Here is a 26740-nt window from a genome sequence, read left to right as displayed (position 1 = left end):
GAGACTAGGATGCGGAACAATGGCTTCAAACTACAAGAAAGGAGATTCCATCTGAACACGAGGAAGAACTTCCTGACTGTGAGAGCCGTTCAGCAGTGGAACTCTCTGCCCCGGAGTGTGGTGGAGGCTCCTTCTTTGGAAGCTTTTAAACAGAGGCTGGATGGGGTTTTTGAATGCAATGTTCCTGCTTCTTGGCAGGGGGTTGGACTGGATGGCCCATGAGGTCTCTTCCAACTCTTTGATTCTATGATTCTATGAGAGATATTGACAAGCTGGAATGTGTCCAGAGGAGGGTGACTAAAGTGATCAAGGGTCTGGAGAACAAGCCCTATGAGGAGTGGCTCAAAGAGCTGTGCATGTTTAGCCTGAAGAAGAGAAGGCTAAGAGGAGATATGATGTTGTTGTTCATTCATTCAGTTGTCTCCGACTCTTCGTGAACTCATGGACCAGCCCATGCCAGAGCTCCCTGTCGGCCGTCACCACCCCCAGCTCCTTCAAGGTCAGTCCAGTCACTTCAAGGAGATATGATAGGCATGTATAAATATGTGAGGGGGTCATAGGGAGGAGGGAGCAAGCTTGTTTTCTGGAGACTAGGATGCGGAATAATGGCTTCAAACTACAAAAAAGGAGATTCAATCTGAACATGAGAAAGAACTTCCTGACTGTGAGAGCCGTTCAGCAGTGGAACTCTCTGCCCCGGAGTGTGGTGGAGGCTCCTTCTTTGGAAGCTTTTAAACAGAGGCTGGATGGCCATCTGTCAGGGGTGCTTCGAATGCATTTTCCTGCTTCTTGGCAGGAGATTGGACTGGATGGCCCATGAGGTCTCTTCCAACTCTTTGATTCTAGTTCCAACAGACCTCACTACCTCTGAGGATGCTTGCCATAGATGCAGGCGAAACGTCAGGAGAGAATGCCTCTAGACCATGGCCATACAGGCTGGAAAGACCTACAACAACCCAGAGGTTGGATGGCCATCTGCTTTGAATGCATTTTCCTGCTTCTTGGCAGGGGATTGGACTGGATGGCCCATGAGGTCTCTTCCAACTCTACAACTCTGGGAATTTCAGCTCTCCTTTCCACGCGAGAGCTCAATCAGGGGTGACCAATCATTGTAACAGCGCTCGCGGCTGGGGCGGGGCTCTCGCGAGAGCCGGGCTTCCGCTCCGCACGCGCAGCGTCCTCCGGTCTCCTAGCAACTGCCTCCGGAAGCAGCCTCTTCAGGAAGGGAGGGGGCGCCTCCTGGAGGAAACAATGCAGGTGAGGTTTATTTTTCCAAGGGAGGGGCTCTCCGTCTGGTTTTCCTTTGCTGCAGGGAATATATATTTGGCAGGAGTAGCCCAGACATTTAGGAACAACCGACCTATTTTCCATTCCATGGAGGAGAGCTAAATGGGAGCTCTGGAGCAGGTGGAGAGTCAGGAGAGGATGCAAGTTCTGCCTACTTTGAATGGGGAGGGATTAGATAGAAGAGAAGATAGATTTATTATACACTAGCTGTCCCCTGCCACGGTTTGCTGTGGCCCAGTCTGTTGATCTGGGAAATAAAGTAATGAGAAAGTGTTAGTTTCTAATATAAGTAATTTCTTTATGCTTGTGGGTAAACAGTATTTCTTGCTGTTTCTTTGTCAGTGTTGATGTGGAGAGTGCCTGGTTTGCCTACTCTGGAATATGGAACATATCATAGTCCTTCTTTAAGGGTCTCTTTCAAATCTGTGATACTATATCTGTGTGTGTGTGAATTATATATATCAATCTATATCTATGGCTGGATGGCTCTTTGTCAGGAGGGCTTTGATTACGTTTTATTTGCCCTGGTGAAGGGAGTTGGATTGAATGGCTTTAAATATTTTCTGTTGGTCATGGGTGTTCTGTGTGGGAAGATTGCCCCGATTCTGTCGTTCGTGGGGTTCAGAACACTCTTTGGTTGTAGGTGAACTGTGAATCCCAGTGACTACAACTCCCAAATGTCAAGATCTATTTCCCCCCGAACTCCATCTGTATTCATATTGGGGCATATTGAGTGCTTGTGCCAAGTTTGGTCCAGATCCATCATTGTTTGAGTCCACAGTGCTCTCTGGATGTTGGTGAACTACAACTCCCAAACTCAAGGTCAGTGCCCACCAAACCCTTCCAGTATTTTCTGTTGGTCATGGGAGTTCTGTGTGCCAAGTTTGGTTCAATCCCATCATTGGTGGAGTTCAGAATGCTCTTTGATTGTAGGTGAACTATAAATCCCAGCAACTACAACTCCCAAATGACAAAATCATAATTTTTTGAGTGATGGCCACTCCTTGTGTTGTGAGACGTTTTGTTGCCAAATTTGGTGTGATTTCGTTCATTGGCTCTTTTGTTTTTAATTGGCTCTTTTGTTTTTGGTGCTCATCTCCATTCCTAAGCCGAAGAGCCAGCGTTGTCCCTAGACACCTCCAAGGTCATGTGGCCGGCATGACTGCATGGAGCACCGTTATACATATACATATACAACAATAAACATATACATTACAACCATTAAAATAATATTAAACATGAACCACAAACAAACATTTGGACAATTAAAACATCTTAATATTAATATTAAAATCACATAATCCAGAATCATAATCCAAAGCCATTCCACTTGTCAATTGCAGTATTTCTATTCATTTACTAGCTGTCCCCTGCCACGCATTGCTGTGGCCCACATGGGGGTTCTGTGTGGGAGGTTTGGCTCAATTCTATCGTTGGTGGGGTTCAGAATGCTCTGTGATTGTAGGTGAACTATAAATCCCAGTAACTACAACTCCCAAATGTCAAGATTCTATTTTCCCCAAACTCCACTAGTCTTCACATTTGGTCATATTGAGTATTCATTCCAAGTTTGGTCCAGATCCACCATTGTTTGAGTCCACAGTGCTCTCTGGATGGAGGTGAACTACAACTCCAAAACCAAAGGACACTGTCCACCAAACCCTTCCAATATTTTCTGTTGGTCATGGGAAACTCGTGTGCCAAGTTTGGTTCAATTCCATCATTGGTGGGGTTCAGAATGCTCTGTGATTGTAGGTGAACTATAAATCCCAGTAACTACAACTCCCAAATGTCAAGATTCTATTTTCCCCAAACTCCACTAGTCTTCACATTTGGTCATATTGAGGATTCATTCCAAGTTTGGTCCAGATCCACCATTGTTTGAGTCCACAGTGCTTTCTGGATGTAGGTGAACTACAACTCCCAAACTCAAGGTCAGTGCCCACCAAACCCTTCCAGTATTTTCTGTTGGTCATGGGAGTCCTGTGTGCCAAGTTTGGTTCAATTCCATCGTTGGCGGAGTTCAGAATGCTCTTTGATTGTAGGTGAACTATAAATCCCAGCAACTACAACTCCCAAATGACAAAATCATATTTTTTTGAGTAATGGTCACTCCTTGTGTTGTGATATGTTTTGTTGCCAAATTTGGTATGATTTCGTTCATTGATTCTTTTGTTTTTAAGGTACTCATTATACACAGAGCATTTATATATAGAGAGATTATATATTATTTTTTGCATTTATATACCACTTTTCTCACCCATGGGGGACTCAAAGCGGTGTACATCAAATAATGGCAAGATTCAATGCCAACATACATAAAAAACCAAGGCATGATATCCAAAAACAAAGACATACACATTACCACCATTAAAATAATATTAAACATGAACCACAAACAAACATTTGGACAATTAAAATAAAATTAAAACATCTTAATATTAACATTAAAATCACATAATCCAGAATCATAATCCAAAGCCATTCCACTTGTCAATTGCATGTATTTCTATTCATTTACTAGCCGCCCCTTGCCACGCATTGCTGTGGCCCACATAGGGGTTCTGTGTGGGAGGTTTGGCCTAATTCTATCATTGGTGGGATGCGGAATGCTCTGTGATTGTAGGTGAACTATACATCCCAGCAACTACAACTCCCGAATGTCATGATTGTATTTTCCCCAAGCTCTACAAGTGTTCACATTTGGAAATATTGAGTATTCGTGTAGAGTTTGGTCCAGATCCACCACAGTGATCTCGGGATGTAGGTGAACTACAACTCCAAAACCAAAGGACACTGCCCACCAAATCCTTCCAGTATTTTCTGTTGGCCATGGGAGAACTGTGTGCCAAGTTTGGTTCAATTCCATCGTTGGTGGGGTTCAGAATGCTCTTTGATTGTAGGTGAACTATAAATCCCAGCAACTACAATTCCCAAATGACACAATCAATTTTTTTGAGTGAAGGACATACATTGGGTTGTTAGGTGTCTTGTGTCCAAATTTAGTGTCAATTCGTCCAGTGGTTTTTGAGTTCTGTTAATCCCACAAACAAACATTACATTTTTATTTATATAGATTGTACAGCATTACTTTACTGTAATTTGAAGGCTTGGTCCCATAGCCATGTCTTTATATTCTTTCTAAAGGCCAGGAGGGAGGTGGCTGATCTAATTGCACTGGGGATGGGGAGTTCCAGAGCTGAGGGGCCACCACTGAGAAAGCCCTGTCTCTCGTCCCTGTGAAGAAGGCAGAACCGAGAGCAGGGCCTCCCCAGAAGATCTTAACCTCTGAGGTGATTCATAGAGGGAGGTGCATTTGGGCAGGTAAGATCAGGGGTCTTCAGGTTTTTTAAAGCCAAGGGCTGGTTGACCAATCACACAGGATCTTGGGTCTGGACTGCAGATTTCCATGCACACTGCACTCACCTTATTTGTAGTACAAAACAAGCATGGAAGAACAAGACAATATATAAAAGGAAGATCCATTTTAACCAGCATATACTAACTGAAGCCCCCGATGGCGCAGTGGGTTAAAGCACTGAGCTGTTGAGTTTGTTGACCGAAAGGTCGCAGGTTCATAGAATCATAGAATCAAAGAGTTGTAAGAGACCGCATGGGCCATCCAGTCCAACCCCCTGCCAAGAAGCAGGAATATTGCATTCAAATCACCCCTGACAGATGGCCATCCAGCCTCTGTTTAAAAGCTTCCAAAGAAGGAGCCTCCACCACACTCCGGTTCGAATGACTGCATGGAGCGCTGTTACCTTCCTTCCAAAGTGGTACCTATTGATCTACTCACATTTGCATGTTTTCGAACTGCTAGGTTGGCAGAAGTTGGGGCTGACAGGGGAAGCTCACGCTGCTCCCCGGATTAAAGCCTTTGACCTTTTGTCAGCAATTTTTTATCAGCTCAGCAGTTTAAGCCATTTCAGACTTAGGTTGATCCTAAGTCTAAGGGTTATGGAGGAGGCCGAGTAAATGACTTTGGAGGGCCACATCTGGCTCATGGATCTTAGTTTGGTGACCTTGATATAGAGGAAATTTCTTTTTCATTCATGAAGGTAGACCTTTCAGATTCCAGTTTTTGACAACAGCAGTAATTTAGGCCAGGGCTTCTTATAGTTTTTCCACCTATGGACCTTTTTCACCCAATATTTTTTAATGTATCTCCAGGTATATAGGTACATAGTAAAGGTAAAGGTAGTCCCCTGACATTAAGTCCAGTCATGTCTGACTCTGGGGTGTGGTGCTCATCTCCATTTCTAAGCTGAAGAGCCAGCGTTGTCCGTAGACACCTCCAAGGTCATGTGGCCGGCATGACTACATGAAGCGCTGTTACCTTCCCGCCGGAGCGGTACCTATTGATCTACTCACATTTGCATGTTTTCGAACTGCTAGGTTGGCAGAAGCTAGGGCTGACAGCGGAAGCTCACGCCGCTCCCCGAATTCGAACCTGCGACCTTTCGATCAACAAGCTCAGCAGCTCAGTGCTTTAACCCACTGCGCCACCGGGGCTCCTTATATAGGTACATAGAATAGGTATAAAAATGTAAACATTGACTGTGAATAAATCAACGTAGGCAAGGTTTGCTAAACAGGCTGTTTTTCCTTCTTATGATGTACAGCTGAAGCATCTCCTGCAGATTCCATTGTAAACACTTCAGATTTGTTCTAACAAATTTGTATAACTGGTTGCTGTGAGTTTTTTGGGCTGTATGGCCATGTTCCAGTAGCATGGAGCATGGCCATACACAGGGGCGGCTCAACCCATTATGCAAAGTAAGTATTTGCAGTATAGTTGATTTTGCACAGGGGCGTTCTTGAGGCGCTCTTGGGGGAAAATAGACCTTGACATATGCGAGTTGTAGTTACTGGGATGTATAGTTCACCTACAATCAAAGAGCATTCTGAACTCCACCAATGATGGAACTGAACCAAATATGGCACACAGAACTCCCACGACGAACAGAAAATACTATGTTTTCTGGTGGTCTTTTGTGGTCAGTGATTGGTTGGAGGGGTTGGAGGGGACGGGGGGACAAAATACTGTTTGATTACCATTGAAAATTACCTAGGGCCGCCTCTGGCTATACAGCCTGAAAAACTCAGAACAACCCAGTGATTCTGGCCATGAAAGCCTTTGACAATACAGATTTGTTTAAATGTCTAAAAGAGCCACTAGATGGCAAAACTTACTGTTCCCAATTTTTTCATAACCCCAACATTGATCCATTTGGGGTCAAGACCAACAGTTTAAGAACCTGTGGTCCAAACCACATCTTTAGTTCAGACAGATATGACAGTAAAGTAGAAAGGGTCAAGTAAGAGGAGCAGGATCAACCTCCCAAAAGGTTAGATCTTAATATTGATAGCAAGAGTGAACCAGTACAGGGAAGGGTGCTACTTTGCAGGAACTTATGGCTGGAATTAACATCATACCAAAAGTAGTGGCTGAGAGATACAACATTCTAATCAAGAAACCAAAAAGCAGATAGCTTCTCCCATGGCAAAATACATAGGCAAAGAATAGGTGCTGTTGATAGAAATTACTCATCTATTGGAAATAATAATAATAATAATACTTTATTTATATATCGCTCCATCTCCCCGAGGGGACTCAGAGTGGTTCCCAAGTAACATTACAAAATATACAGAGTAAAAACAACATAACCATAAGATTAACAAACAAAATATAAGCATGCCAATTGTTGCCACAACGCACATATATTAAAAGTAATCCTGCTTGTTCAAGGCAATTAAAAATTTAAAAGGCCGGGCCAAGATTTGTGCAAGCCCAAAAATTCTAGGGGACCCGGGAATTGAGTGCAATGCTATGGCAGGCAACAGTAATATTAGGTACGGGACTGTGGCTGTTCATTCCAGGGCTGATTAGAGGAAAAAATCTGGGTAACTGGTAGGAAGAATAAGGCCGTATTAGACAATGTGTAGGGCTGAGTTAGAACTGGTCATTTTCAAAGGCTTGTTGAAACCACCAGGTCTTCAAGCTCTTACGAAAGGAGGGGAGGGATGGGGCCTGTCTTATTTCCCTTATTTCCCTTGGAAGGGCATTCCAGAGAAGGGGGGCCACCACTGAGAAGGCCCTCTCATCCCCACCAACCACGCTTGAGATAGTAATGGGACCAAGAGGAGGGCCTCCCCAGAAGATCTTAGAGCTTGTGCCGGTTCATAGAAGGAGATGCGATCATGGAGATAGGCGGGGCCCGAACCGTTTAGGGCTTTATAGGTCATGACCTGCACCTTGAATTTGGCTCGGCAACTTATCGGCAGCCAATGAAGCTGTTTTAATAGGGGTGTTGTATGCTCCCTATAGTTTGCTCCAGTAAGGAGCCTAGCTGCCACCCACTGTACCAGTTCAAACTTCCGGGCTGTCTTCAAGGGCAGCCCCACGTAGAGCTCATTGCAATAGTCCAGTTTGGATGTAACCAAGGTGTGGACCACCCTGGCCAAGTCAGACTTCACGAGGTATGGTTGCAGCTGGCACACAAGTCTGAGTTGTGCAAAGGCCCTCCCGGCCACCACTGACACCTGAGCATCAAGCGACAGCGTTGAGTCCAGGAGGACCCCCAAGCTACGGACCTGTGCTTTCAGGGGGAGTGTAACCCCGTCAAGCACAGGTTGGAGTTTTCTTTGTTGTGTCCAAAAGCCACAGAGATTTTCATCCAGGTCTGAATCTTGGGTGGCTTTGTGGGGTACCTGAGATTCAGGAAGGAAGCTTTGCAGACAGTAAAGGAGAATTTAAGAATTGTAGATCTCATGGTGCCTGTAGATGTCTAAAAAAGTACTTTTCATGTCTTCACAGCTCCAATGGATAGGAAATACTTGAGTTTCCAATACAAAACTGAACATTACCAGTTCAAGGCCTGGAGTCTGTGCCAAGGGTATTGACCAAGAAGGTATTGAGTCCTCTGGTTGCATACTTCAGGCAAAAGGGGATGCAACTGTGTCCATACCTGGAGAATATTTTGTTGAAGGTGAGTTCAACTGGCAAAGCTTTAAAGAATATGGAAATAATGCTGCAAACTCTAGAATGTTAGAGCTTCTTAATGAATTACATTTGGAGCCAACTGGCTTGTTTAGGGGCAGAAGTCTTTGTCATATAGTGGGTTGTCTGGTCTTTTATTGTTTTATCTGATGTTTTAATTGGTTTTAAGTGTTTTACATGTGTGTTTTAATTGTAGTCTTGGACGTGTCCCTTGTAAGCCGCCCCAAGTCCCCTAGGGGAGATGGTTGGCGGGGTATAAAAATAAAGTTATTATTATTATTATTATTATTATTATTATTATGTTTCTTTCTACTCCACTTTTTCTCTCCACAAGGAGACTCAATGCGGCTTTTCAGGAGAAGAGAAGGACAAATTAAATTAGAGATAGAACATTTCACAAGATAGATCATGTATCATCTTTAAAGTCTGCAGGTTAATGTTATTGGCCAAGATGATGGTCATTCTACGAGGGATATTTTTTAAGTAAGGTCCGTTGGAACATAAGTACACAACGAAAGTTTATTTCAAAAAATTAAATTTATTTTCAGAAAGTACATACTTCACTCTATTTTTCGACATAGTTGCCAAGTTTGTTCAAACTCTTATCATACCTCTGAATCAATTTTAAAATACCCTCTTCATAAAAACTTGCCGCCTGTTCCGATAACCAAATCGTCTGTAATCAAAGAAGGGCGACCGGAGCGTTCCTCATCATGGATGTTGTCATGGCCATCTTTGAATTGTCGTACCCACTTATGCACTTTGCTTTCACTCATAACAGTATCACCGTACACTTCACAAACCTGTCGATGAATTTCTGAAGCAGGCAAGTTCCTTGCTGACAAAAACCATATCACTGAGTGAACCTCACATGCGGCGGGTGAGTTGATAGTCCTAAACATTTTTAGAGCACAGAACAGAACCGTACAGATTAGCTACAGAGCGGAAACTGAGCACAGTTGTTCCCGAGGCATGCCGGTACACGACGCACGCACTCGTTGCGGTATGCGCGCAAACTACTAGTGTCTACAACAAAACGGACTTTACTTAAAAAATACCCCTCGTAATATCAGCAATACATTCAGCACCTTGAGGGAGATGTTCCTCAAAAGATCTTCGGGGACTCATGATTCCTCATCAACAGACAATGGGGAATAAGGTTCATTATGAAATGATGCCAGTTTGTTTGAGAACAGAGTTAAAATGGTAGCCGAAAGTGTTGGTGGTAATGATAGTGGCACATTGGCCCAGGTGTACTTGATTTCCTTTATCAATGAGTCCACCATAGAAGTTACCAAAATTGCCAGATCTGCTAAGACAGGATCCAGTATTTCATCCCAACCCAAAATGGTTGGATCTAATTATATGGACCTTGAAAGAAAATCCTTAGATCTGCAATGTTTTATGCACAAATTAGGAAGCCATTTTGGCTTCCAGAAGGAAATAAGTACAAAACTTATATAGAAAGACTGTAGATCTAAAATGGTTCAATTGGAACAGGTTGAAATGAGATATGGACTACATTTTTTTAGCATTGGTTTCAAAGGGGTTTGAGACCAAAATACATTGAAACACCACTGTATTTTAAGTTTGCTTGGGTTCCACTATCAGCATATCTAGATGTAAAGAGATTTTTAAGGGGTGCAACAATAAAATCTAGGTTTTCAACATCAAATTTGATTTTAAATAGGCTTATGGGATCATCACTTCAGGCAATCAGGGATGCTTCCTTGATGATGTTCTCTTCAAAGGTGGCTTTTCTAACTTCAGTTACATCAACAAGGATAGTTTATTTGAGTTGGCAGCTCTGGCTGTAAATCTGAGTTTGTTTAAAACAGGCATCCTCAAACTGTGGTCCTCTAACTCCCAGAAGTCCTAGCAAGTTTGTTCAATTCTCAGTAATTCTAGGAGTTGAAGGCCCAAACAGCTGGAGGGCCATAATTTGAGGATGCCTGGTTTAAAATATGAACAAGACAGACTCTCAGATTTCTACCAAAATGTGTTATTAGGAAATAAACTTAGGAAGCAGTTTATTTACCAACTTTTGTGCATGACTAATCCATTCATTAGAATGTAGGTAGCATAAAACATGTAAAGAGAGCTGTACTTGAAAGGAACTTCACGAACTAGACATCCTAAGGCTTTATTCATCTCTTTTTATCCATGGGAGTGGGACAGTGAACCTTAAAACAGTGATTATCTGTGTTATGACTATCACAAAAAGATCAAAGAATATTTGATGGCATCAAAGGGATCTACGGCTACTAACTTGGCTGGTGTAGTTTTGGTATCTTTAGAAACCCTCTTACCAGATACATCCTACCTCTGTTCATGCCCAGCGTTTATTTTTTAAATTTTAAACTATTACATTTGTCCCGCCTATAGGTATTAAAATCTTTGCATGTTATTGTTTATATGTGATTTATATTAATTGTATTGTTTTATTTGCTTATTGCGTTTTGTTTTATTGATGTGTTGTCAGGCTTGGTATATAACCTTGATATATGGGTTATATGACTGTGTGGAAAGGCCCTAGGTTGGATAGATAAAAATCAGCACAGATGAGATTTGGCTGAATGGTGGTTCAACTGGTAGTTTTGTAAAGTATATCATATTCCCACCCAGGGATAGGACCTTGGGCAAGTCCCATTTGCGGGCTCACTTTTCTATGCTATCCCAAGAACAAGAAATTGAATTTTACCATGAGTTCTGGAATAGCAGGAGGAGCAATCTGCTTCTCTCCACAAAGTGATATGGTTCAGTCAAGTATATTTTCAGGTGAGTTTTAGCTTTATTGCAAGGGAATAGGTAGTTAAATCAGGGCTGGATAATTAAACTGTCAGGGAAAGGAAGGAGTCATAATGTATCCATTCAGAAAGAACTTTGACTGCTGCCTAATTGACTGGCACGTGGGAATTTCCCCATTTGTGGGTGGATTGTTGCTCCTGGAATGAACATTGTTCCTCCTAAACTATCATTCAGGGTACGTTCTAACCTCTCAGATTCTCTCTAACCAATTTGTTAAGTATTTCTTACTTTATACCATACTAGCCGTCCCCTGTCATGCGTTGCTGTGGCCCACTGTTGGTCATGGGGATTCTGTGTGGGAGGTTTGGCCCAATTCTATCATTGGTGAGGTTCAGAATGCTCTGTGATTGTAGGTAAACTACAAATCCCAGCAACTACAACTCCCAAATGTCAAGATTCTATTTTCCCCAAACTCCACCAGTGTTCACATTTGGGCATATTGAGTATTCGTGTAGAGTTTGGTCCAGATCCATCATTGTTTGAGTCCACAGTGCTCTCTGGATGTAGGTGAACTACAACTCCAAAACCAAAGGACACTGCCCACCAAACCCAGTATTTTCTGTTGGTCATGGGAGAACTGTGTGCCAAGTTTGGTTCAATTCCATCGTTGGTGGAGTTCAGAATGCTTTTTGATTGTAGGTGAACTATAAATCCCAGCAACTACAACTCCTAAATGACAAAATCAATTTTTTGATTGAAGGACATACATTGGGTTGTTAGGTGTCTTGTGTCCAAATTTGGCATCAATTCATCCAGTGGTTTTTGAGTTCTGTTAATCCCACAAACGAAAATGAAAGGTCTCTATAATGAGAGGCTGACACATTGGTGTACTCTGAGGTACGGAGTGAAGCCTAAGATTGCCTTTCAAAATACGTAATCCTCTTCCTGTGTTTTAAATGCAATATAGTTTGGACAATTTTCATATCACTCTGTATCTTCTGTATACATTGCATTTTTCATTAAAAATAAAATTATTTCTAAAACTGAATGTGAATAATGCTGCTAAATTTGTTCTTTTTAGGATAATGGCAGGAAAAGTAAAGTGGGTGACCGACATTGAGAAATCTGTATTAATCAATAACTTTGAAAAAAGAGGATGGGTTCAAGTTTCAGAAAATGAAGACTGGAACTTCTACTGGTAAGCAGCATTTTTTATATTATACTTACTTAGGCGATCCCTCGTTGGACGAGTAGAATAGTCTTCCAGGATCAGTTTCTTGTAGATCCGTAGGTGACTGTGGAGCCATATTCTTGACCTGCATCTTCTCCCACAGTGAGGGCATTAGTTTCCAGGTGGAAGGCGGTCTCGGTCGGGGTTGGCTTGACACGCCTTCCTCTTGGCATGTTTTTCTCTTTCACCCTCCATTCATGCCTCTTCAAATTCTGCAGCACTGCTGGTAACACCTGACCTCCAGCTGGAGCGCTCAAGGGCCTGTACTCAGGGGAGGCTCAACCATTAGGCAGAGTAAGCATTTGCAGTATACTTCGTTTTGCCCAGGGGCGGTCTGGATCATGTCTCCTGGTGGCGGCGGCGCTTCCTCCTCCTGAGCTGAAGGCGAGGCGCTGCCACCCCAAAGAGGCAAAGGAGGCAGCGGGGAAGGAGGGGGCCAGTTAGGCCCTTGGAGGAGTCGGCGGCAAGGAGGAGGCCGCTGCCAAAGAGGGCCTCAGTGGTGGCAGCTTCCCCCTCTGCTGCTCCGTGCTCTTTCCTCGCCAGGCTGGGCGCCAGGCTTGGGAGCCCAGCCTGGTGAGGAAGGGACCCTTTGAGGCATGGAGCAGCAGAGGGGGTGAGGAGGAGGCCACTGCCAAAGAGGGCCTCAGTGGCAGCGGCAGCTTCCCCCTCGCCCCTCCGCTGGTCCATGCTCCTTCCTCACCAGGCTGGGCACCCAAGGCTTGTGCCCCACCTGGGAGGGAGGAGCGCGGAGGAGCACAGAGGGGCGAAGGGGAAGCCACTGCTGCCGAGGCCCTCTTTGACAATGGCCTCCTCCTTGCCCCCTCTGCTGCTCCATGCCTCAAAGGGTCCCTTCCTCACCAGGCTGGGCTCCCAAGCCTGGCGCCCAGACTGGCAAGGAAGGAGCACGGAGCAGCGGAGGGGAAAGCTGCCACCACCAAGGTCCTTGGGAGGAGAGCAATATCCAATCTTGATAAAATAGTAAAGAGCAGAGACATCACACTGGCAACAAAGATCCGCATAGTCAAAGCCATGGTATTCCCTGTAGTAACCTACGGATGTGAGAGCTGGACCTTAGGAAAGGCTGAGCGAAGGAAGATAGATGTTTTTGAGCTGTGGTGTTGGAGGAAAGTTCTGAGAGTGCCTTGGACTGCGAGAAGATCCAACCAGTCCATCTTCCAGGAAATAAAGCCCGACTGCTCACTGGAGGGAAGGATACTAGAGACAAAGTTGAAGTACTTTGGCCACATCATGAGGAGACAGCAAAGCCTAGAGAAGACAATTATGCTGGGGAAAGTGGAAGCTAAAAGGAAGAGGGGCTGACCAAGGGCAAGATGGATGGATGGCATCCTTGAAGTGACTGGACTGACCTTGAAGAAGCTGGGGGTGGTGACGGCCGAAAGGGAGCTCTGGCGTGGGCTGGTCCGTGAGGTCACGAAGAGTCAGAGATGATTGAACGAATGAACAACAACAACAATCAATTCTGTCTTATTTTATTATGGTCAGATCTGTTTGTAGTTAAATTGCAAATGCAGTCTTTTCATGGAGAGTCACGAAGAGTTTTATTTTTGCAGGATGAGCGTGCAAACTATTCGAAATGTCTTCAGTGTGGAAACTGGTTACCGCCTCTCCGATGACCAGATTGTCAACCATTTCCCAAACCATTATGAACTCACTCGAAAGGACCTAATGGTAAAAAATATAAAGAGGTATAGGAAAGAATTAGAAAAAGAAGGTAGTCCTCTTGCAGAGAAAGATGAAAATGGAAAATACCTTTACTTAGGTGAGTTGATAGAGTCAATTAGAAATACCTCAGTGTACACTTAAATACTTAAATGTTTTAATTTTACAGCTCACTGCAATGTGCATGATGTTGAATATTCAATATTTTGAATCTTTGTATTGTTGCTGAATTTTGCAGTTTACTCATCTATTTCCCTTCTCAAGATATTACATCAAAAATCATAATACTACGATTAGACTATTACTCTATTATGATGAAATATAAGTAGTTTAAAACCCTTTCATTATCCAGGAACTTGCTTTCTTGCTTTAACCTTTTCTGATTGAAATTTGATATGGACCATTTGCATATTTCTAGCAGGTTGTTGTAGTATTCTCCACCCAGTTTGAATCCCATACCAACTTTGCCTAGCCATGGTTTCACAAGAAGAACATTCTCTTGTGTGGCCTGTTATTACTAGTGTGCTATGTTGGTGTTGCCCTGTTCTAAGGCAGATGGGTTTTAGAACCTTAGTGGCACCATGGCCAAATATTAACAGTTGCCCAATTGTGCCGAAAAGGTTGTGCTGTGTTCAGTTACATTGATTTAATTTAGCCTAGCAGTTCAAGGATATAAAAGGGCTGGAAACCTACCCAGAAAGTAAATTTCCCTTTAAGAACATAACGGTACTACTTTCCTATCTGTTAGGTTGGCTCTTAGTCATGCAGCTCTATTTCCCTGCCATGCACATATACGCACTAGGCCTGGGTAACAATGGAAAAATTTGTTTCTAAAATCGATTTGTATTTGGGGTTTTTTTTTGTTTCGATATTTAAAATAATTACAAAATTTTCCTTTTAAAAAGTTCGATATTTACAAAATTTCGTAAATGGTAAAAAATTAACGAATCGATTTCCGAAACAATAACGAATCGATTCGTTAATGGCGGACGCGACCGCGAAATACGCTAAAAAACCTCCAAAACCTTCTGAAGCTTCCCTCTCCCTCTGTTGTTGACTGTTGGTGTGATATTATAATTTTTTTCACTAATTAAACCATAAAACTGGCCCAGACATGCGGAAATAATAACGAAACGACCTCAAAACAATAACGAAACGAATACAATATCGAAATACGAAGCATCTACAAAACGTTTTTGAAAATTCGTTTTTTTTAATGATTGCTCCAGAATGGTTCGTTATCGTTTTGTAATTGAAAAAATTAACGAATTATTAACGAATTACGAATTAACGAAACGAAACCGCCCAGCCCTAATACGCACATATAACTCTGGCATCTATTTTCCAGTTGCTGTGCTTTGAAAGGGGTGTACCTCAGTCCCTGGGACCCCCTTTTCCAGCTACTCTTAACTCAGGGTTGTCTTTGGTTCTTTTTAGATTTTGTCCCTGTTACTTTCATGCTCCCGGCTGATTACAATTTATTTGTGGAAGAATTCCGGAAAAATCCTTCCAGTACTTGGATTATGAAGCCCTGTGGAAAAGCCCAAGGAAAAGGAATATTCCTTATCAATAAACTTTCACAAATTAAAAAGTGGTCTCGAGACAGCAAAACATCAACGTATGTTTTAAAAAATCAATATTTTTCCTTGTTGGTATCTTATTGCAGTCAAGCATATTTGAATAAATTTGGGATATGCTAATAAAAATCTATTTTTTAAATGTTATTCAAATAGCTGTTCATAACTGTTCTTACAAATGTTACTAGCTGAAGTTATAGAGACATTTACATGTGTCTTCTGGGTCACCTAAGAAGGAGGACAGGGAGGATGTCAACCTTGTCTTTTTGTTTTCTTCCTTCTGTGGGAAACAGTTAAGAAGCAGGATGAACTGGAGTTGTGCAGGTAGATTGGTGAAGAGAGGAAGAAATTGTCACTTGCTGCATCACTGCATCCCCTTCCCATGTGCATAGTATGGGAACACAGCAAGCTGGCAAAGCAACAGGAAAGTGACCTGACCTCTTTGTAAATCTTGACCACAATTTAAGTATTATTTATTTATTTATGACATTTATATGCTGCCCTTCTCACCCCGAAGGGGACTCAGATCGGCTTACAAGATATATATACACATACAATATATTATGTTATTACCATAGTACAATATCAGTTTTAAATATTACTATATTGTATTATACCAATATAGTGTAATATGATTAGTAAGATGTAATATAAATATATAATTACATCATATTATTAGTATTAGTATTATATTGCATTACATTATAATATTATAAATATTATATTTATATACAATATATTATTATTATTATTATTATTATTATTATTATTAACTTTATTTGTACCCCGCTAGCATCTCCCGCAGGACTCGATGCGGCTTACACAGGCCAGAGCCTCAAAACACAATACAATAGAACATAACACAATAATAAACAAAGCAAATCAAAACAATCAAGCAAAATAACAACAATAACTACCTCAGGACACAATTAAAACTGGTTCGGCCGGCGCAATGGGGTACAGGGGTTAAAATGCTGAGATGGCTGGAGGAACATGAATTAAAAGGTGCGGTGTGCAGTAACATCGGTTGTGCTAAAGTGCTTCTAGGACTTGGGAAGGGGGAAATTCCTAATCTGGGAAGGCACATCGGAACAGCCAGGTTTTTAGGTTCCTATTATATTATATTATACAGGGTGCAGCAGCGTAACTTCCTTTTTTTTAAACTTAATAAAACCCATTGTATGAATCAGAATTTTTTTTATAATGTAGGCGCACACCTGAAGTTTTGTTTAACGTAGTTTTGAAGATCAAATTAGGTAGGTGACGTCCCCCATTCTCCATACACTGAGTAAACCGATTTCTGGCGTTTGTCATGACTCTTGCCAGCATAGCAGGCACTATGTTGGTAATTTCTTCCTGGATGTTGGTATTCAAATCTTGTAGGGTCCTTGGACGGTTCACATAAACACAGGATTTCAAAAAACCCCATAGAAAAAAAAATCACAAGTGGCCAAATCTGGAGAGCAGGCCGGTCACTCCAAATCCCCCCTAATTGAGATAAGGCGCTCTGGGAAGTGTTCCTTCAAAACCACCATCAATGCTCTTGAAATGTGTGCAGTTGCACCGTCTTGTTGGAACCAAATGTCCCCTACGTCCAACCCATCTAGCCGTGGGAAAAAAATTCCTGTAACATGTTTACCGATCCGAATTCACTTTCACTGCAACTTCATTTTCCTCAAAGAACCAAAGACCAATAATTCCAGCTGAGGAAATTGCACACCACACTGTGATTTTAGGTGAATGCAAAGGCCTTTGATGCAATTCTCGAGAATTGTTGTCTGTTGACGGATCCACACAAATGAAAATGGGCTTCATCACTAAAAAAAAACAATAGCGTCCTCAGGAACGACTTCGAGAAGAACCTCACATGCGTTCGTCCGAGAATTGAAGTCACATTCAGAAAGTTCCTGCACAATCGCGGTCTTGTAAGGATAGAAATTAAGATCGTCATGAAGAATTCTCCTCACAGAACGATCAGAAAGTCCAAGGGCAGACGCATGTTTGCGCGCAGAACGCCGTAGTGATCGCAACATTGAAGCTCTTACTTCCTCAATGTTCTCAGGTGATCTAATGGGCCGAGGGACTCCAGTTCTTCGTCTTGTCACACTTGCAGTTGTCTGAATGTAGTGACCCACGCCACAATTGAATTCCGGTCTGGGACAGCCACCAATGGGGCTAAATTAAAGCGATTCCAAAAGGCACACTGGGTTGCAATCACAGAACATCTGCTCGAAAAGTAGGCCTCAACGGCAAAAGCACACTCCTCACTGTTCCAACGCATGATGGTGACTGAACTGTGTTAGGACAAAACTTTATACTTCTACCTCTCGAACGAGACCACTAACGCTCTGCTATGTCTTCGACCAACTGAATAGCATGCATTTAAAAAAAGGAAGTTATGCTGCCGCACCCTGTATTATATTATTAGCATAGCACAGGAGACAAGATGGAATTGACCCCTGGCCCCCTTTCTCTTCACTCTGTCCAGAGCAGCAGTTAGTGCTGGGGGAAGGGGTCCACAATCCTGCCACATCACAGAATGTAGGGAGAGGAATTGGGAGATACAGATGGCTGTTTTAGTTGCAACTCACTGTTGTCATGCTGTTGTGGGAAATATTGCACTCAACCAAATGTGGCACTCAGACTCCAAACGTTTCCCTACTATTGACTAAAATGAAGTAGCCCCATTTTGTGGTTAATTTTGAATGGAGAATATTGTTTTGTAGCACATTTTGTTTAACAGAATATATATTTCTTTAGGTTTGTGTCTCAGTCTTCTAAAGAGGCATATGTGATTTCTCTCTATATCAACAATCCACTACTGATTGGGGGAAAGAAATTTGACCTGCGGCTGTATGTGTTAGTGTCAACTTACCGTCCTTTGCGGTGCTATATGTAAGTTACTTAACTTTTCTGATAATGCCCCTTTCGGGTAGTAAATATGGATGGAGAGTGGTTTTTATCCTGAGCAATTAGAAGTTGCATTTGCATTTCAGAAGTTGCATTTCAGAAGTTGCATGTATGTTTTGCATATTTTGCATGAATTTTATCCTGAGCAATTAGAAGTTGCATTTCAATTTGCATGTATGTTTTGCATGTCAGCAAGCTGGAAGAATGGAGATATCGATTACATTTGGAAATTAATTTGATACTTTCTAAAATTGTTTCTAGAAGTTCTTGTCTGTAAACACACAGTCTGGGGCAAATCTTTAAAAACAAACAGTCAGTTTCTGTTTTTTTGATTAACTGAACAATAACCCCTGACCTGACCAAATCCTGCATAAAATGCCCTCAGAAGCACTTTCTTTTCTACCTACTAGTGCAATTAAATCCTACTTTCGTCCCTTTGATCCCCTCTCCAGATACATTACATTGCCTTCTCACCCAGTGTTTTAAACTTTTAATCCTTGCTACTGGCCCTGCCCATTGTGATTTATTTTCTGTGTTTAAATTATTGTGATTTTACATTGTTTGATGTGTTTATTTATATTGTTTCTTGTACCTTATTTTTATTTTTATATTTTACTAGCTGTCCCCTGCCACACGTTGCTGTGGCCCAGTCTGTGTATATGTACGAGGGGTATTTTTTAAGTAAGGTCCGTTTGAACATAAGTACACAACGAAGGTTTATTTCAAAAAAGTAAATTTATTTTCAGAAAGTACATACTTCACTCTATTTTTCGACATAGTTGCCAAGTTTGTTCAAACAGTTATCACACCTCTGAACCAATTTTAAAATACCCTGTTCACGAATCCTTGCTTCAACTGAAGCCACCAAATCGTCTGTAATCAAAGAAGGGTGACCGGAGTGGTCCTCATCATGGACGTTGTCACAGATATCTTTGAATTGTCGTACCCACTTACGCACTTTGCTTTCACTCATAACAGTATCACCATACACTTCACAAATCTGTCGATGAATTTCTGCAGCAGGCAGGTTCCTTGCTGACAAAAACCGTGTCACTGAGTGAACCTCACATGCGGCGGGTGAGTTGATAGTCTTAAACATTTTTAAAGCACAGAACAGAACCGTACAGATTAGCTACAGAGCGGAAACTGAGCACGGTTGTTCCCGAGGCATGCCGGTACACGATGCATGTGCTCGTTGCGGTATGCGAACGAACTACTAATGTCTACAAGAAAACGGACCTTACTTAAAAAATACCCTTTTATTATTATTATTACTACTACTACTACTACTACTACTACTATTTGTCAAACATTTTAAAGGGTAAGGTTCTTCAATATTTGCCCTCCAGTGTTTTTTAATCTATGGTATTTTTTAAAAAAAACTCCGAAAGATTTTTTTTTTTTAAAAAAAAATATGGTTTTGTCTTTGTTACTTTTCTCATCCTGTAAATGTGGTTTAATAGCTGGATGTATTGCTTTGTGTTTTGAATACATTTTTCATATAATGGCTGGCATCCTATTCAGTATGTGAGATGTTGTAAGTCTGCTTTATGCAATCACAATTCACACATACAGTTTTTGTGTAATATAATAACTAAAAGTCTGCACCAAACCTACATTTTTGAGAAGTGCAGCCCTGAAATTTCCTTATTGATGGACAGTTGGGGGGTGATCAGAGATGCGTTCAGCTACAGAAAGAGAACTGAACATGTCTCTACTCATCCTTCCACACTCTTGTCAGTATAGAAATGTCTGTATTGCTGGGGTAGGTGTCCTTCTGATTAGTTAGGCTTGGGGGATAATGTTGTGACACATATCTATAGAGATGTAACTATGGCTCTTTAGCACTCTTTCAGGACTGTATCACACTAACTTGTTGTTTTGTTGCAGTTGTGTTATTTAAGTAAAGGGAAATATTTTGTTATTAAACTGATCATTTCCGCATTTCACTGCAATTCCACAACAATGGCACTGTGTTGATTGAGCCTTGCTTTCTACCTGTTTCCTTTACACATGTGTGCATCCTCACTGCACCTTTCTCTGTTTTGCATCATCAGGGATGCAGTGGTTCATATACTATCACTCAAGAAAGAGTGACAGAACAACAACAACAATAATAATAATTAATTGATATGTTTTTCCCATCACTGAAAAGAGATGATCCAATAATGTTTCAGCCTTGACAGGAAAGATACTACGTTGTGTGATAAGCTCTATCCAAATACACTTTTATCCCAATAATTGAACTTTATCAGTCTTGCATGATAAAGTCCTCAACCTATATATGTTGTGTATATTTGAGCATTTCCAGTGTATACAGTCCTTAAATATTGCTATTTGTCATTTAAAAAGAAGGATATAAAATCAAGAATTTAGAAAGTTACTCTTTAAATAGTAACTCATACAGTATTTAAAATGCAACCCATTTTCGTTACTCATCATGATGATGAAAAATTGTGACTTATCGCATTATGTTTTGCGCTTATTTTTCCATTATTTTCTGTTGTTTTTTAGATGGGGGAAGATTTAGGATTAATAAGAGAATGGCATAAAACTTGTAACTTTTTACTTCCAGGCTGTGATGAAATCTTAATGAAGATTAGTTGCCGAATTTTGAAATGGTTACACCATTTGGAAGATGTATCTGAGACATTGTGATGACTTTGAGCCACCTTCTTTTATTGACGGCATAAGTAACTGTTTTAAGATCATATCTGTTTCTTGGATAAAAACACACACAATAGATTACCATGCTAAAACATTCACAAAATAAATCAAGGCAAAAGAGCAACCATTAAACAATATAGAAAAAACTAAAAGGGAAAAAAACAAAACAAAAATTAAAGTAAAGCTGATGCGAGATCAACCAAAAACAAAGGTAAAATAACTGCAAGGTGGACTTCCCTCAGATACATAAATGGAGTACTACCACAGAGTAGGCTTTCTTTAAATTATGGATGAATTATAATCTGCCTTTTTTTAAATTTAAGGTATAAACTTGGTTTTTGTCGATTCTGCACAGTAAAATATACACCGAGTACAAGTGAATTAGACAATATGTTCGTGCATCTGACAAATGTTGCCATTCAGAAGCATGGGGTAAGTTCAGAAATCTTTGTACAATATACAGAACGTTTCAGAATGATGGACCCAAATTCAAAGCAGTATAATGGCAACAGGTTGCAATTGCACAAAAAGTTGCAAATGGGTTAATGAGTTCTCGTTTTACTTACTATTTTGAGCCAGAATAAAAGATCTCAAAATGACTTTGCAATTGGAGAATATCTCATGTTGAGGGGTCACTATCTTGCAAATGACTGAGGCTGAGGGCTGTTGGTGTGCAAGGAGAGGCACCTAGCAGTGACCATTTGAAACTCAATGCTCCACTTTTACAAGTTGTATGAGTTTCACTCATAGGAAATTCATGGTTGCAGAGAAATAGCAGATTTAAATTGGGTCCATCTTTTTGAAACAGCCTGCAAATCAAAAATATTTTAAAGTTTTTCTTATTAATTTACCATTTAGATAAAATACTATTAGCTCAGTCCTATTGTCTTTGGATTATTGCCAATTTTTAGAATTATAGTTCAACTTTCCTCATCTCTAGGTAGACATAGTAATTTTTTGAAATAGTTAAAGATTTTTGGTTTGGTTTTAGTTTTGTGTTTAGTATATCTAACCACTTGAATAAAAACAGGTCTCTTTCTCGCAGCATCCTGGGGAATTTTATTATTTATTTATTTACAGCTTTTATATTCCTCCCTTCTCACCCCGCAGGGGACTCAGGGCGGATTACAGTGTACACATATATGGCAAACATTCAATGCCAATTTTGGACATACAAACATATACAGACATACACAGAGGCTATTTAACATTTTATTTTTCTGGCCGTCAGGGGAACTGTCGCTTTCATCGTCCATCTGAGACGCTGACGAAGCACTTCCGCATTCCCCACATGCTTCCCCGCTGGAATGCTTTACTGGAGACTTCTTTATGGGCTCATAAATCAGTTAATTTAGCCTCCCCACACTTTTAAGGTGGTACCTAACTTTCCTACTTGACAGATGCAACTGTCTTTCGGGTTGCAAAGGTCGACAACAGGCTACACACAATTGGTTGGAAACCCACTCTAACCCGGGCTGGCTTTGAACTCATGACCTTTTGGTCAGAGTGATCTTAATGCAGCTGACACTCAGCCAGCTGCGCATTTTAGAAATTGTGGCATCTAAGGTTGTGTCAGAGAAGAGTTCTACACGGTGACTGAATAGGGGTGCTATAGCATATCTATTTTATGTATGTTGTTGTTCTTTTCATACATGTAATTGTAGTACCAGAGAGTTGTCTCCTGTTGTAATATTAAGAATTCATTACCTGAAGAAGATATTTTCATCACCAACACTGAAACAAGGAACTACAACCGGGATACCTTGTTGCAACCTGGTCACCGTGTAGAACTCTTCTCTGACACAACCTTGGATGCCACAAATAGTCCTTTGAAACATCTGCAAGTGACTCTTTAAATCATCAGACAGATTGGACTATTATGTTTATCTAAATGAATATGGAGATTTATCCACGACTAAGAGAAGTTGTTCCTCTATATTGTGTTTATAAGTAATAAACTTGTCATATGACAGACTACCACCATGTCAGACTACACAGAGAAGCCATTGAAATCCACAAACATGTGGACAATTTCAACAGAAAGAAGGAAACCATGAAAATGAACAAAATCTGGCTACCAGTATTAAAAGACTCCAAAATTAGAACAGCAAAACAACAGAGGGGAAACAATTAGGCACATCTAATCACCTCTCAACAAAAGATTGCCCCAGGCACTGCTAGGCCATCAAATGATAATCAAGGTCAGGGATCCTCAAACTATGGCCCATGGGCCACTTCCGGTCTGCCAAGGGCACTTATCCGACCTGCGGAGGAGGAGCACCCCCCCCCCACACACACACGGTGCCCCTCCCTTAGCTGGCTCACGCTATCCGTCAGGCCCGAGGTGCGAGGTACGAGGTGCTTTACGCGAGAGTAGGCCGCGCGGTGCTGCTCCTCCCTTGGCAGGCTCACGCTGCCCGATTGGCAGCGTGAGCCAGCAAAGGGAGGCTGCCCCGGCGCTCCATGCAGTCATGCCGGCCACATGACCTTGGAGGTGTCTACGGACAACGCCGGCTCTTCAACTTAGAAATGCAGATGAGCACCACACCCCAGAGTCAGCCACGACTGGACTTCATGTCAGAGGAAAACCTTTAACTAGGAAAATTGTGGAAGATCCAGGGTGGGAGAAAGAACTCTTGTCTGATGGAGGTAGGTATGAATGTTTCAATTGGCCACCTTGATTACCATTTCATAGCCTGACAGTTTTTAGGGAGAATCCTTTGTTGAGAGGTGATTAACTGGCCCTGATTATTTCTTGTCTGGAGTTCCCCTGTACTTGAGTGTTGCTCTTTATTTACAATTATAATTTTAGAGTTTTTTTTAATACTGGTAGCCAGATTTTGTTCAGACTAGAAATAGGAAGATTTCCCATTCTCTGCTCCTGGAATTACTGCCTAAAGAGGGCTAGAACGAACCCCCTCTAAGGGCCCTTCCACACAGCAAAATAAGATATGTGCAATGTAACTGGAGCGGGTAGCAGGGAGCACACAACGCCCTTGTTGTCCCAGCTCCACTGGCTGCCGATTTGCTACCGGACCCAATTCAAGGTGCTGGTCTTGGCCTACAAAGCCCTAAACGGTTCCGGCCCAAAATACCTTTCTGACCGCATCTTGGCCTACGAGCCCACGAGGACCTTGAGATCGTCTGGGGAGGCCCTTCTCTCGATCCCGCCTGCATCACAGGCACGGCTGGCGGGGACGAGGGAGAGGGCCTTCTCGGTGGTGGCCCCCCGGCTGTGGAACACTCTCCCAGCACACATCAGACAGGCGCCCTCCCTCATGTCCTTTCGAAAAAGCCTTAAGACCTGGCTGTTCGAGAGGGCATTTAATTAAGTGCTAAGCAACAACATTAAGGTAATTAGAACTGGAATGGTATAAGGAAGATGAGACTGGCTATGATTCTACTAAGAGACGAAGCGGATTTTTATGTAGTTTGTATTTGTCGTATAGTTATATGTTGTTGATACTGGCCTTTGTAACTGTCTTTTTATGTGTACTGTACACCGCCATGAGTCGCCCGTAAGGGCTGAGAATGGCGGTTAATAAGTGCATCAAATAAATAAATAAATAAATAAATGTGCATAGGAATTTTTTTATTGATTTTTTTTTTAAAAAAAAACTATAGTCTGCCCCTCTAACGGTCTGAGGGACAGTGAACTGGCCCCCGGTTTAAAAAGTTTGAGGACCCTTGATCAAGGTGGTCAGTTGAAACATTCACACCTAGCTCCAACAGACAAGAGTTCTTTGTCCCACCCTGGTCATTCCACAGATATATAAACCCACTTTCCTAGTCCCAGTAGACCTCACTACCTCTGAGGATGATTGCCATAGATGCAGGCGAAATGTTAGGAAAAAATGCCTCTAGAACATGGCCATATAGCCCGAAAAGACTTACAGCAACCCAGTGATTCCGGCCATGAAAGCCTTCGACAATTCTATAGCTCTTTGCTTGCTGCACTTTTGGTAAAAAGAACAAAAAACTCTAATGCTGTACAACAGAATGAAAGCACAAACTGGACCTTTGAGCCTTGCCAGAAAATGAGTAAGCATAGGTTTCTGTGCTTGTAATTTGTGCTTTGAGACAGGATGTGGGTTACAGCAGAACACTCGTAATCAATAATGCACTCGATAGCTGAAAGTGGTAGTCATGCTTAAATTCCATTAGACTGAATGCTGGTGAATCATTTGGGAGATGCACAATACCTTTCAATATGATGTTAATTTTCAAGATGGATACAAACGCACTCACAAATGTTAGCACAGCCTATCTTGCTTTCTTATGAAATGGACAGCTTCAAAAGACTGACCAGTTTCAAAAGAAGTGTTCCTTTGTTTTACATGGCCTGACTCATCTCAAGAGTTTAAACGTATTGTTTTTAATTCCTCAGTTTTAATAATATAATCCTTTCTTTTCAAGTTGCCATTGACCATTGCGTCAAGGAAACTTGGTTTCCTGAAAACACAGCTTTAGTTAGGGCGTGCGTGTGTTTATTTATCTGTGTGAGATAACATCTCTACAGTGCCCGCATAGGTGGCTGCAACCATGGATGAGTAGTCACACTGCTATGGGAAGGGTTGGCAGCCAGCTGCTGTTTTCATCCTTGTCCTCTTGTATACTGTTTCTCTTTGGAAGTAACCGGAGAACATTACCTTGGTTTTCTTTGTTTTTAACATAACAACAAAAAGACAAAGGGTGTCTGAAATGTCAGCTAATTCCAGAAATGATAAGATTTCTGGGTTTTCAGGAGTCATTTTATTTTGGGTTGCAATGCAACTACAACTCCCAAATGTCAAGATTCTATTTTCCCCAAACTCCACCAGAGTTCACATTTGGGCATATTGAGTATTCTTATAGAGTTTGGTCCAGATCCATCATTGTTTGAGTCCATAGTGATCTCTGGGTGTAGGTGAACTACAACTCCAAAACCAAAGGACACTGCCCACCAAACCCTTCCAGTATTTTCTGTTGGTCATGGGAGAACTGTGTGCCAATTTTGGTTCAATTCCATCGTTGGTGGGGTTCAGAATGTTCTTTGATTGTAGGTGAACTATAAATCCCAGCAACTACAACTCCTAAATGACAAAATCAATTTTTTTTTTAGTGAAGGACATACATTGGGTTGTTAGGTGTCCAAATTTGGTGTCAATTCATCTAGTGGTTTTTGAGTTCTGTTAATCTCACAAACGAACATTACATTTTTATTTATATACATATAGATTTTAATATGTATAGCAGATGGGCATAGAACCTTGTTGTTTTGAAAAATATATGGAATGTTGACATATAATGCCAGTGCTTTAGATCCTGATTAATGGCTGTCTTGTGTAGGATGATTACAATCATATTCATGGTGGCAAATGGACAGTGAGCAATCTGCGCTTGTATCTTGAAAGCACTCGAGGGAAAGAGGTCACCAGCAAGCTGTTTGATGAAATACACTGGATAATTGTGCAGTCGCTGAAAGCTGTCGCAGTGAGTGGAGAAACGCATTTACTAGCATAAACATGCTTCCTTGGTTAATAGGAAAGAGAGACAATTACTCAGGATTATCTTCAGTTGTATTTTTAATGATAATGTATTTGTTACCAAATTCTTTTAAAGATGTATCCAATTTATTTATTATTTATTTGTTTACGA

General features: G+C 41.5%; 1 protein-coding gene across 2 annotated transcripts in view; it reads left to right on the top strand.

Annotated features, from left to right (window-relative positions):
* Nucleotides 1-1149: 1149 nt before the first annotated feature.
* The window catches only part of TTLL1 (TTL family tubulin polyglutamylase complex subunit L1), a 36420-nt gene continuing 10829 nt past the window's right edge, over nt 1150-26740 (top strand). Inside the window, exons 1-8 of one of the 2 annotated variants that reach the window (XM_060778179.2) lie at nt 1150-1257; nt 8108-8279; nt 12120-12236; nt 13841-14049; nt 15387-15567; nt 18287-18421; nt 21427-21535; nt 26432-26575. In XM_060778179.2, the coding sequence (XP_060634162.1) occupies nt 12124-12236; nt 13841-14049; nt 15387-15567; nt 18287-18421; nt 21427-21535; nt 26432-26575 (891 nt within the window). In that variant the 5' untranslated portion in view covers nt 1150-1257; nt 8108-8279; nt 12120-12123. The remainder of the gene's footprint in view (nt 1258-8107; nt 8280-12119; nt 12237-13840; nt 14050-15386; nt 15568-18286; nt 18422-21426; nt 21536-26431; nt 26576-26740) is intronic. The other variant, XM_060778180.2, reaches the window with a different exon arrangement.

This window comes from Anolis sagrei, chromosome 5 (genome assembly GCF_037176765.1).
Source record: "Anolis sagrei isolate rAnoSag1 chromosome 5, rAnoSag1.mat, whole genome shotgun sequence".
NCBI classification, from domain to species: Eukaryota; Metazoa; Chordata; class Lepidosauria; order Squamata; family Dactyloidae; genus Anolis; species Anolis sagrei.
Note: the sequence above shows the minus strand (reverse complement) of the source record. Positions and strands in the feature narration are given on the sequence as shown.